This window comes from Mus caroli, chromosome 6 (genome assembly GCF_900094665.2).
Source record: "Mus caroli chromosome 6, CAROLI_EIJ_v1.1, whole genome shotgun sequence".
In the NCBI taxonomy this organism is placed as follows: domain Eukaryota; kingdom Metazoa; phylum Chordata; class Mammalia; order Rodentia; family Muridae; genus Mus; species Mus caroli.
Window position 1 is genome coordinate 50,615,098 of NC_034575.1, and position 12,975 is coordinate 50,628,072.

Consider the following 12,975-nt stretch of genomic DNA (forward strand, 5'->3'; position numbering starts at 1 on the left):
AAAAGAAAAAAGGAATATGAAACACCGAGAGAGATTGCTCAGTGTTTAAGAGCATTTAATATTCTTGCAGAGGTCCTGAGTTCGATTTTAAGCACCCACATCAGTTAGATCACCTTCTTGTGTATTTCCTCTCAGGTGTGTGTGTGTGTATGTGTGTACTCACACAGAATTTATAAATAAAATAAATGTTTACAACAGAATATGATGCCTCTGTCATTTGGAGAATTAATATACAGGAAGAGTTGCAGTGGAGCTATGGTGCTGAAATCTGAATTGAAGGGTTCACTTCTCAGATGGGCATGCATTTAGCAGCTGGTGGACATTTGGTTTGTTCTACACTACTTTAGAGAGTACAGCACATCTGAGCATCTCTGTGCTCATTTCTGTATGGACATGACCTCACTGCTTTAGAGCAGATATCCAGAAGTACAATGGCTGCCATGTTGGGCTCCTGAGCATTAAACTGTATAAAAATCTACCAATCCTTTGCAAAATGACTGTTTAACATCACGTTTGACAAGTGTGTTAAAGTTCTAGGGGTTTTTTTGTTTGTTTGTTTTGTTTTTTGTTTTTTTGCCTTGCCTTCTGTTAGCTTTTAATTCTAGCCTTCTACTGTGAATGCAGTGGTGTCTAATTGTGATTTTAATTGCCAAATACTATCAGCAAATATTTCTCAAGTACTTTTGCCATTTGAATATAAATTTTTAGGAAGCTATGTTTTAATTATTTTTACTTTTTAAAAAGAGGGTTTTATTTTAATAATTCTTATTCCTGAATTGTCAAGGTTCGTTATGCTCCTGGATACAAACTGCAGTAGAATATGCACAGAATCCATCCTTCTCTGGTTTCTTAGCTTATGTGAATTCCAGAAAGTTTAATTGCATCAATTATATCAATTCCAAGCAGTTTAATTTTCATTAAGTTAAATTATTTTTTTTTAAATGCTTCTCACCTTTGGTATTCTAAGAATACCACATGTCCTGAAGGCATTGATGTGCCTTGCTGTAATATTCTTGCCACTGTTACCAAACATGCTGGGAGCAAACCCAGGGTGCCTACCACTGGGCTGCATTCTGAGCCAAGGAGCCCTTTCAAATTTTACATTCTATTCTTCAGTCTGAAACTTTCCCAGTTGAGCTATCTCAGCCTGTCTAGATTTTGTGCTCTGTTTTATGAGAAGGTTTGAGTATGAGTTGATTTTTGAGTATGGTTTGAAGTAAGAGTCAAAGTTACTAGAACACCATTTGTTAAAAATACTTTCCTTTCCTCATTGAATTGACTCAACACCTTTGTCAAGAATCAAGTGGTAAAAAAAAAAAAAAAATCTAGAGAAGTGTCTAAAGTGGTACAGAGCTTGCCAAGCAAGCATGAGGACCTGTGTGCTGGCTATAACAAAACATGCTTGTGACCTAGCACTGAGGGAAGAGGGATCAGCACAAGAGGATCCCCAAGGATTCCTGTTCAAATAGTACTACTAAGTGAGAAGTGGCCTGCACAGGTTCAAGGAATGATGCTTTAAAAAAGGAAGAAAGAAAAAAAAAGAGAAGAGAAGAGAAGAGAAGAGAAGAGAAGAGAAGAGAAGAGAAGAGAAGAGAAGAGAAGAGAAGAGAAGAGAAGAAGAGAAAAGAAAAGAAAGCAAGCTGGAGCACTATATAGCTCTGTAGAGAACATTTAACATTGACCTCTGACCTTCACACTAAATGATTTTTAATTGGTATACAAAGTGATAGCGTTCAGTATGGCCCTGTGTTCATGAGTATCTCTACTCTTAGATTATACCCTCCACTTTGTTCTTCTTCCCTCTTCTCTCAAAAGAGACACCATTCTACCGTTATGTCATATGTGTGCTTATTTAATTTAGATGCTGCAGACTCATAAGTTTACCTATTTTTCTATGAATGCCATAATTTCCTTCTTCTTTGGAGCTGAATAAAACTCCACCATAGGGGCTAGCAAGATGGGTTCCTGGCTGAAGGCACTTGCCACCAAGTCTAATCACCTGAGTTTGATTCCCATGGTGGAAGGAGAGAACATGGTATACTGTGGCACTCATGCACTCACCACCTCTCCCACCAAGATGGGTGTCCAGGATGGATCATAGCTTGGCTCTTGTGAACATGGTTTCGGATAAAGGTTAGTGTCTCGGGGCTACCCTCATGTTTTTCTTTAAGGGTACATTCTGAAGTAGGAGAGATGAAATATACACTTGTTCTGTTTTTAGTTTTCCTAGAAGTTTCCATGCTGACTTCAGTGTGGAAATCCTATATCTCCTGCCCTGTGCAAGAATTTTAAATGTAACATCCTAGTGGCTAGCTGCTAGCCTATTAGTTTTTACATCAGCTTCATCTTTAGTAGCCTTATACGATTCATTAACAGTTTTAGTAGCTGCAATAATAGTCTTAAGATTTTATGTGCAGTCAGACTTCATTTGTTAACAGAAACACTTTATATAGTTTAATATAAGATAGGCATCCTAATCTTGTTCCCAGTTTTCAGAGGGAAGTGTTCAGCATTTCACCACGAAAACTATGTTAGCTTTACACAGCTGCCCTGTATCTGTCTGGAGATGCTGTATGCTCTCTTTTGTTTCCCATTTGAAGACAGTTTGTATCTGATAATTAATGATGTTTTTTTCAAATTTTTGGGATATACCTATTGAAATGACAAAGTTCTTTGAGTTTTGTAAATATTTTATGGTTATGTTTCTTTTTGTTTGCTTGCTTGCTTATGGCTGTTTTTAATTAATATCTTATATTGCTCTTGCTGGCTTGACATAGCTCTGTCTGGATTGGATTCCAGCTCAGGGTCTTCCTTACTCTGTCTCCAGTGTGCTCAGATTACAGGTGTGTAGCAACAACATTTGTTTTCTTTGCTTGCTCATTTGATTTTAATATGGTGAATTATTTTAATTTATTTTTGAGTTCTAAATTAACCTTGAGGTCTCAGTGACAAATTCTCCCTAGTTGTCAGGGTTCTCCAATGTGAATGAACATTTCATTATAAACTTTACATTTATTTGTTTGTTTGTAAGACAGTGCTTCCTATACCCAAGACTGGCTATGACCTCTCTATGTAGGGGTAGACAAACTTGAAATTTTCATCCTCCTGTCTCCAGTTTCTCAGAGCTGAGAATACAGGTATGTACTATAAATTCAATTTTATACAGTACTATGTATCAAACCCAGGGCTTCTTGGATTCTAGGCAAAAATTCTACGAATTGAGTTACATCCTCAGCCTTGGAATTTACTTACATAGTTATGAAAGTTGTAAGGACCAGGGTCATCAGGGACAGTCAACTGAGGACCTTTAGGGCCAATGATATACTCCAGTCAAAAGCCAGGAAACTCAAGATTCAGGAAGTGGGTTTAAATCTGAACCCAGGCAGAGAGAATTTGATCTTCTCTGGGGGAGAGGAAGCCTTTATTGCATTTCGTATAACCACTGGCTCCTCAGATGAGGCCTGCTTCGATTAGGAATGACAGTCTGATTTAGTGGCTCTGATCATTTATAAGTTAGCTTCAACTGAAAACAGTCATAGAAAGAACATGAACACTTTTCAAAGAAATAGCAAGGATCAGTGTGGCCCAACTGAGTTGATGCAAAATTAGCCCACTACCCAAGTCAGGCTTTTTGTATAACACTTGTTAAAATAATAATACTTAACAAGGAATCATGTATTCATGTTCAGTTCATTGGGGTCTACTAGTCCACAATATTCATTTTGTGATTGTTTTATAAATTTATGGTGTTTAAAATTATATCATGTTGGATTAGAAACTAACTAGAAAGTAATTACTTCTCTCAATATTTTACAGATAATTTACAGATATTGTGATGACATCTTTGTGTTTTGAAAGACTTCATTAGAGAGAACATCCAAGGATAGAGAATTCCTCCTGTGAAGATTTTTAACACTAAATTCAATTGCTTTAATAGATACAGAAATATTAAAATTATTTGTTATATCTTAAGTGAGGCTTTATAAATTGTATTTTGCAAAATATTTCTCCTTTTAATCAAAACTGCCAAATATAATTAAATAATATTGTCATATTTTCTTATATATCCTTATATGTTTGAAATATGTAGAATCTAATAGTGACAATTTATTATATGTTCTAGCTCAGTCAAGTTAGATGTTTATCAATTTTGTTTCTCTTTTCAAGGAACTAGCTATTAGTCTTGTTAATTTTTTCTGTTGTTTGTAATTTTATTGTTTCTTCAGTGAGATGGTTATTTCTCTCCTCATGTGTACCATGAATTTACTATTCTTATTTTGGCTTCCCACAGTTACTGTATTTATATAAAGATTTCCCAATAAGATGCTCTAATTACTCAAATACAGGATGCTTTATATGTCTCCTTAATATTTTATTTTCTTTGAGACAACAGTGGCAAGATGCATAGAAATACATGATGGATACACAAATAGACTTCACTAAACTATTTTCAAAGGACTAATTTGGCTGTGTTTATATTAATTTGCCCATGTGGTTTGAATCACTTGGCTTTATAATGTATTAATCAGAGACAATATTCAAATTAGGTAAGCTAATCCTATTATTTATGGTCCTATTATTCATACACCATCACCAGTAATGCAAGGTTAAAGACAAACAGTGTGGATGTGCTTCAAGGTCAACAGGTCAGTCTTATTCCAGGCTGCAGAAGTTCAGCTGCTCTGACCCAATTAGAGACAGAAGGACAAAGGAAGCTGAAGATAACACAAGAAAGGAAACTGAATATCACTTACTGTTTTTGGACAAAATTGTATCCAAACAAAAGAAGAAAATATAAAAACAAAACTAAAGCTAGAAGTGGTACATCTACTCTTTATAAAGATGTGAAAGGCCAAGTTAGCAAGCTTTGGGGTACTTTATGTGAGAGAGCAGTATGAAGCTTAGATGAGGTGTCTTTCCTCAGCAACAACACACCCCATCTGTCCACTTTCCCCTCTGTGGCTTCCAAATCTGTCACCTCATATTACCTCCAATCATCCTTTGAGAGGTTAACCAGAATATTCATCTCTTCGTCTTCCTGCAGAAGGCGGTAGGCTGCACTCAGGTGGTGGTTCTCCAGGACAGATCTGTCATTGTACAGGATAGCTGGATCTGACCTGAACAGAGAGACACACAGACTCCTTCAGGGTGAGACACAGCTGAGATCCCTTTGGCTTACTCTGACAAGTTATGGTATGCTGTCACTCTTTCCTGTGTTTTGAAATCATCTTGTCCACATGCCATTTGGGTCACCAATAGTTCAAACGAACACCACACATTATCAGTAGAAACAAGTAAGGCACTTTACTCTCAATATGTGGATGTGGCATGTGTGACACCCAGCCTGAGCCTGCTGAAACCTGCTTTATAGTCAGACCTCAATTACTTGCACCAGTCACAAAAGTGACTTCTTAAAATGTCAGTGTGTTAAGCTTCTTTAGGAATTTTAGAATAGCTTTAATCTTTAAATTGGTGTTTAATTCAATGAAACCCCTGGTGAATTTATTTTAGTTGTCATTCTCTAAGTACATATCACCTCATGGTTACTATCTGCACACTGGCTCTGTAACTTGATCTTAAATTACTTTTCCATAGACATGTCACAGATGAATAGTTGAAAGCAAAGAATATAATTCTTATATATCCTCAATGATTATTCTGTAGTCAAGTGAAACTTAAACCCAGGATTGTTAATGACTCCAGTTTAATGAAAGCTTGGATTGTCAGTGTTCACTTTTATCTCAGAGAGGGCACCACACCTACAGATAAGAAGTGTCTTCTTAGAGTCCCAAAACAAACAAGACACAGGACTGTAATAGAAGTAGCAGTAGTCTGACAACAAGACTGATACCGCTCAAAATAAGATCTACCTACTGTTAACCAAACCTTGGGATAAGTCTATTGTACCTTTAAAGTCTTAGGCTTAACATTTTCGTCTATCAAGGGAAAAGGGGTCTGGCCTGCAGTTTCTAAACAGGGATTGCTTGTGCTCAAGTGAATTGAACAAAGTTTTACTGAGGACAAACGTGTAAATGTTTTAATTTCATTCCAAAGTTAGATACTAGTAGATGTCTACTTTGTGGTATTAGATTCCTATTTACCTCCTATGATTTATAGGTTTTCCAGTGGGTTGACTGGATTTGTTCTTGGTCTCCAAGCAAGCTCCTGACAATTGCCCTACCCACCCTTCTTCCTTAGTCAGGTCTGAGTCACTGGTCTCTGTTCTCCAAATGAGGCATCTACCAAGTCTTCTGGGGACCTGCCTAAATTTAAAGACGTTGGAACAGATGACAAAAAAATAAGCTTCCAGCAGCCCAGACTACTCTATTTGGGAAGAAGCAGTGAGAACTAAAGAGGGAAGCTTAAGTCCTTTACTTTACTTCCACTTCCCCTTCTGACCACAGCACAGAAAAAAAATTATCTTCTGTATGCCCCAGGGAAGGAAAATGAGGAGAGCATAGAGCAAGAGACTGGTATCTTGTCAGAAGCTCAGAGACCAGAGGGTAAGAAGGCTCCAGTATTGTTAGCATAACAGAAGCTCTCCAATGACTATCTGAGCTTAGTGTCATCATTTACATGACACCTGGGGCTCTGCACACATGTACCACACCCATTAGAAACAGCTAGGGTAGGCACAGAACATACATAAATAATGAGTAAGCATTACCATAGTGAAGAAAGGGGATCCACTTTAGAGCTGAATAAAATATGAGAAATGGCAGCAGGTGGGTTTTTTTTTAATGCTGTTTATTCAATGAAGCTGCCCAGGTTCATATCGTGTTTATAAATTAACCCTTTCTAAATTCAACCATATAAAAGGAAAATGGCAGACACATACCTTATTGACATCTAAAATCATATCCCTGCCCCCTCCTGCCTATTTTACAAACATTTCAACCCTCACCGAGTCTGAATGTGGAAATTGTTGGTAGTTCCAGTATGTTCATAGTCATGGATGGCAGCCGAGAAGATTATTGCAAAGATCTCCAGCTCTGTCAGCCAGTTCTGAAAGGGAGAATCATAGCAATCACATAATCTCTCTTCTTCAGACCCTTTCAGCACATGTACAACACACCCACACTTTTGCCTTCTACCCTGCAGCTGTTTGCTTTCTTACACATAGAAGTAACATGGGCTCTTCCCCCTGGGGGAGACTGTGAACTTGTGTGAATACAACATATGAGGATTGAACAAACCATTTCTCTGATCTGATTTTCCAGAAAGGCAGTGACAGTTAACATGAAGAAACTTTAAAAGCCCTCATCACATATCCCTCCAACTTTAAAGTAAAATTCTTATTTCTCTTTTCTTTCCCTTCCTCACCCTCCCCTTCCCCTGAGAAAAATTCAACACAATACCCTCTCTTTTTTATACAGACATTAAAAATTTTAACACAATTGCAAGCACTAAGAATAAAAAACCCTTATGTCTGACTACTGGAGAAGTGTCCTCTACAATATGCATAGATACATATGTAGGGATAAGACTGTTTTCTTCCTTGTGTAAACTGATATTTGCAGGACATGGTTCCATTCAAACCCGTGGTTCAATAGTTTGTGAAGTATGTCCAAAAGTAACAGAATTAGCAACATCTGGAAGATTCTTCAAACATAAGCAAATTCTTTGGTTCTACTCAAACCCAGTGGATTGGGATCTGTGTTATTGCTCAGCAATTTTTACCCTACCAAGCCTTCCAGATAATCCTGATCACATAGGGGCTTAAGAAACACTCTGTTGTTGGATGTTCCCTTAACTGAGTCCCACTGAATGCACTCCATGACTTGTAGATGTACCCCCGCCCCTTGTACCCTGGGCACCCCTTCCTGACATACCAGCATAGACAGAATAACCTTCAGGTCTTGGCCAACTTCTCTTGCTCTCTGCTCCATTATGTCACTGGTTAAACAGATGTTTACCACATTCAGCATGCTTATTCCAAGCCCTCTTGATTAGTTTCAGCTATTATAACTTCTTAGTCTGGTGTGATATAAACCAATTAAATATGAACACTAACATGAAGTTGGCGTTTCTATAGAACCCACGTTGAATGCATTGTATAGTTACTGACAGCATGGCTGTCAAAACACGTGTGACAACTGAGAAATGTATCCACATAGAAATGTAAAAATTAATCATCTCCACTCAGTTTGTGCCCTGTGGTAGTTTGATTTACACTCTTGGTCTCCAGTTAGGGGGCACTGTTGGGAAGGTTTTAGAAGAGTGGCCTTGTTAGAGGAAGTACATCAGTGGAGGTGAATATCAAGAGTTTAAAGACTTGCACTGGCCCACGGTCCTCTACCCCTGCTTGGTGTACAATTGTGGGCCCCAGAGCATGCCTGGAATAAAAGTCCCCTTGCAGTTTGCATCAAGACCGTTTCTCGTGAGTGATTTGGGGTGTCGCCTCTCCTGAATCAGAACGTGAGGGAGTCCTCACGTTGTGAGTCTTTCATTTGGTGTGTTGGTCAGGAAATGCAACCACCCCTCACACCTGAGATCCAACTTGGAGGTATGGGGATCCTCTCTGGAATGTGTGCGTGCCTGCCGGTGTCTCTGTTCTGAGTGTCTGTTTTCTGCTTTCTGAAACGAACATGCGCTTGTTGTGTTGGTTTGTTTGTGTCTAGTCCTCTGTTTCTAAAGCATAGTACAGCCTGAGTTTGGATCCACCTGAGTTTAGATACTGATCAGCCTGAGTTTTGGATTCTGATTTGCCTGAGTTTATTCTGATCAGCCTGAGTTTGGATCCGCCTGAGTTTGGTTTCTCTGGTTTTGGTTGTCCTGGTGGAAGCTTGTAGATGATGGGGTTTTCTGAAATCTATCACCAGGCTCTGGTCTCCGAGGTGATCGGCTCACTAATTTGGCTAAGGTAAGAGAGGTAATACAGGGGCTGACTGAACCTCCGTCGGTGTTCCTTGAAAGGCTTATGGAAGCCTTCAGGTGGTTCACTCCCTTTGATCTTACCTCGGAAGCCCAGAAGGCCTCAGTGGCCCTGGCATTCATAAGGCAGTTGGCCCAGATATCAGAAAGAAAGAGATTGGAAGGGTTACAGGAGGCTGAGTTACGTGATCTAGTAAAAGAGGCAGAGAAAGTATTTCATAAGCAGGAGACTGATGAAGAGAAGGTGTATTACAAGAGAGAGAGAGAGAGAGAGAGAGAGAGAGAGAGAGAGAGAGAGAGAGAGAGGCAGGAGGCAGAAGAAAGAGAGAATCAGGAGGCAGAAGAACGAGAAAACAGGAGGGATAGTAGACAAGAAATTTGTCTAGAATTTTGGCTGCAGTGGTAGGAGAGAAAGAAAAGACAGGACCTACACAGATAGGGAACCTGGGCAACAGATGATGAATGTGCTTAACAGAATTAGGTGAGTTGGAGTACCAAGCCTCAGCTAAAAAGGCTCAGTTGTGTCAGACTAAAGTTACTTATTTGGGATACACCCTTTGAGACAGGAAGCAGTGGCTAAAATAAGCCAGAAAAAAAGACTGTAACTCAGATCCCCACCCCAACTACACCAAGGCAAATAAGAGAATTCTTGAGCACTGCTGGCTTCTGGAGACTCTGGATACCTGGGTTTTGTGACCTTAGCTGCCCTGTTGTACCCCCTAACCAAGGAAGGGGAGGTGTTTGTGTGGACCCCAGATCACCAGAAAGCCTTTGAAGAAATTGAAAAGGCCCTACTAATGGCCCCAGCCTTAGCCTTGCCTGACCTAACCAAACCTTTCGCACTTTATGTGGATGAGAGAGCAGGGGTCACCAGAAGAGTAAGACTTTGGGACCTTGGAAAAAGACAGTGGCTTACCTATCCAAAAAGTTAGACCTGGTTGCCAGGGGGTGACCTTCTTGCTTGAAAGCTATTGCTGCCATAGCTCTACTTGTAAAGCATGCTGATATGCTCACTCTGGGACAGCAAATAACTATAGTGGCACCCCACACTCTTGAAAGCATTATCCAACAGCCCCCTGACCGATGGATGGCCAATGCTCATATGACACATTATCAGAGCCTTTTGTTGACTGAATGAGTAACCTTCGCTCCCCCTGCTGTCTTCAATCCTGCTCCCCCACTGCCTGAGACTGATGACTCTTCACCTAATCATCACTGCGCTGACGTCTGGCAGAAAAAATGATCTAAAGGATCAGCCTTGGCCTGAGTTTCTGAGCTGGTACACAGATGGCAGTAGCTTTGTGGTTGAAGGTAAGCGGAAGGTGGGGGCAGCAGTGGTGGACGGAAAGCAAGTGATCTGGGCCAGCAGTGCCCCCTAAAGGGACATCGGCCCAGAAAGCCAAACTTGTGGCTTTGATACAAGCTCTACAAATGGCAAAGGGGAAGTCTATCAACATTTACACTGACAGCAGGTATGCTTTTGCCACTGCACAGAGCAATATACAGACAAAGAGGGCTGTTGACATCTGCAGAGAAAGACATAAGATGCTGTGGCTAAAGGGAATCAGATGGCAGACCTAACCACCAAACAGGTGGCCCAAGGAGCAATGGTCCTGGCAGTCAAGGAGCCTAAAGATTATTATGATGTCAGAGAGGCCAGCTTTAGATACACCCCCAAGGACTATCAAGTTTATGGACAAATTAGGACTGGTAAAGGACACCCCGTATGTGGTAGTAGAAACAGAAGAAGGAAAACTAGTCCTCCTACAGGAAGAAGGACATAAGTATGTTACCAACTTACATTGCTTGACCCACTTGTGGGCCAAGAAATTAAAAGGTGTGGTTAGGTCCTCCGACTACTATGTTATAGGACTCTCTGACTTGGCAGAAGAAATAGACAAAAGCTGCAAGGTCTGTGCAATGACTAATACAGGGAACTCCATGTATATGATAAGAGGTTCAGGGGCGACTGGCCTGAGGCCTACTGGGAGGTAGATTTTACAAAATCTAAGCCAGCTACTTATTAGTGTTTATAGACACCTTTTCAAGCTGGGTAGAAGCTTTTCTAATAAGCCAGCTACTTATTAGTGTTTATAGACACCTTTTCAAGCTGGGTAGAAGCTTTTCCTACCAGGACTGAGATGGCCAATGTGATAGNCAAGAAGATCCTAGAAGAAATCTTCCCAAGGTTTGGGATACCCAAGGTAATCATGTCTGATAGTGGACCTGCCTTTGTTGCCCAGGTAAGTCAGCAACTGGCCAAGATATTGGGGATTGATTAGAAGTTACATTGTGCATACAGGCCCCAAAGTTCAGGGCAGGCAGAGAGGATGAATAGAGCCATTAAAGAGATCCTTACTAAAATGACCGCAGAGACTGGTGCTAATGATTGGATAGCTCTCCTACCCTTTGTGCTCTTCAGTGTAGGAACACCCCTGGACAGTTTGAACTGACTCCCTGTGAATTACTCTACAGGGGACCCCCTCCACTGGTAAAAATAGCCTCTGTACATAGTGCTGACATGCTGCTTTCCCAGCCTTTGTTCTCTAGGGCTCGAGGCACTTGAGTGGGTGAGACAGTGAGTGTGGAAGCAGCTCCAGAAGGCCTACTCAAGAGAAGGAGACCTGCAAGCCCCACTTTGCTTCCAAGTTAGAGATTCGGTCTACATTAGATGCCACCACACAGAAAACCCTGAGACTCGGTGGAAAGGCCCTTATCTTGTAATCTTGACCACCCTACTTTCTAGCCTTATGGGATCCCTTTTGATTTTGCTTCTACTTTTAATTATAGGTCCATTTGTGTTAGATAGGCTAGTTGCCTTTATTAGAGCAAGACTTAGTGCAGTGCATCTCTTAGTTTTGAGACAACAGTACCATGCCCTAAAGGATCAAGTTCATCAGGAAGAAGATTGTGTCTACTTCTAAGATTAGAACTACTAACAAGTAAAAGTGGGGAATGAAAAAGTGTACCATAAAAACAAAAAACTATGCCTTTAGACCCAGGCTTGAGAATGTGACCTTTGTGTCTCAATGCTCCAAGGTATGCTAATCATAAAACAGATAGTGACATTCCTCCACCCACCCACTTCCTGAGTTCAGGGAGTGCTTGTTCAAAAAGGGTCACCCTGACCATTCATGAAACCTGCTATGCAAATATGCTATTGTTAGAGGCTCATGGAAACTGTCTTGAGAAATAACCACACAATTACCAGGTATTCCTTGTGACTCTTGTGACTTTGCACTTCCTCATGACTCTTAACTGGTATTTTTGGTATTTTCCAACAATGCCCTCCCCACCCCCCTTGAGTTGTGGATTCTTCCTTTAAATACCCCCTTACCCAGCTACTCGGGGCCCATGGTCCTCTACCCCTGTGTGGTATATGATTGTGGGCCCCAGAGCACGCGTGGAATAAAAGTCCTCTGGCAGCTTGCATTAAAAAAAAAAAAAAAAAAAAACTTGCACCATTGCTGGATGCTCTGAGGCTTGCTGCTGTGCCTCTGATCTGGTCTCAGGTACTCACCCACCAGAACTATAAGCCAAAATAAACTAGCTCTTCCTTAAGATGACTCTGGTCGAGGTATTTTCTCAAAGAATCAGATGAGTCACTAATGCACTTTGTGAGTATTTTTAAGGTCCCACTTCACTTTCAACAAAAAGAAGTCAAGTTTTCATTAGGCTGGTGGGAGACAGAGTGAAAATTCCAATCATCCAACTTAAGAAGGAGCACATAATGAGTATATGAGATATATTTGTATGACTTATGTTCATACAAAGTAGTTCATAATAATCATACATATTTTGTAGTTCTCCACTTTAAGTATTTCTTTCAAATAATTGTTAGTTTTTGCTATTGACTAAGAATTGCAATCTATGAAACAATGACTTTATTAAGGTAAAGAATGAGGATTGAGTCGAAGTTAGTTCATTAAAAATATTTCTAGTAATTTGTATTACAAAATTCCAAAAAAATCTTTATGCTTTTACCTACTCAAAAATATCCCTGAAAATTATAAACCAAGGTTCATTCGAAGAAAGAGGGAGAGGGAGAGGGAGAGAGAGAGAGAGAGAGAGAGAGAGAGAGAGAGAGAGAGAGAGAGAGAG

At 40.2% G+C, this 12,975-nt stretch overlaps 1 protein-coding gene across 12 annotated transcripts in view; it reads right to left on the reverse strand.

Annotated features, from left to right (window-relative positions):
* Window positions 1-12,975, reverse strand: part of Pde1c (phosphodiesterase 1C) — a 535,503-nt gene that overhangs the window by 79,341 nt on the left and 443,187 nt on the right. For all 12 annotated transcript variants that reach the window (XR_002378135.1, XM_029478710.1, XM_029478709.1 and 9 more), the window contains 2 exons: window positions 6,905-7,005; window positions 4,989-5,117 (listed from right to left, as the gene is read on the reverse strand). Coding sequence is in view for 11 of the 12 variants with exons in the window: in XM_029478710.1 (XP_029334570.1) it covers window positions 4,989-5,117; window positions 6,905-7,005 (230 nt within the window). In the remaining variant the exon portion in view is untranslated. The remainder of the gene's footprint in view (window positions 1-4,988; window positions 5,118-6,904; window positions 7,006-12,975) is intronic.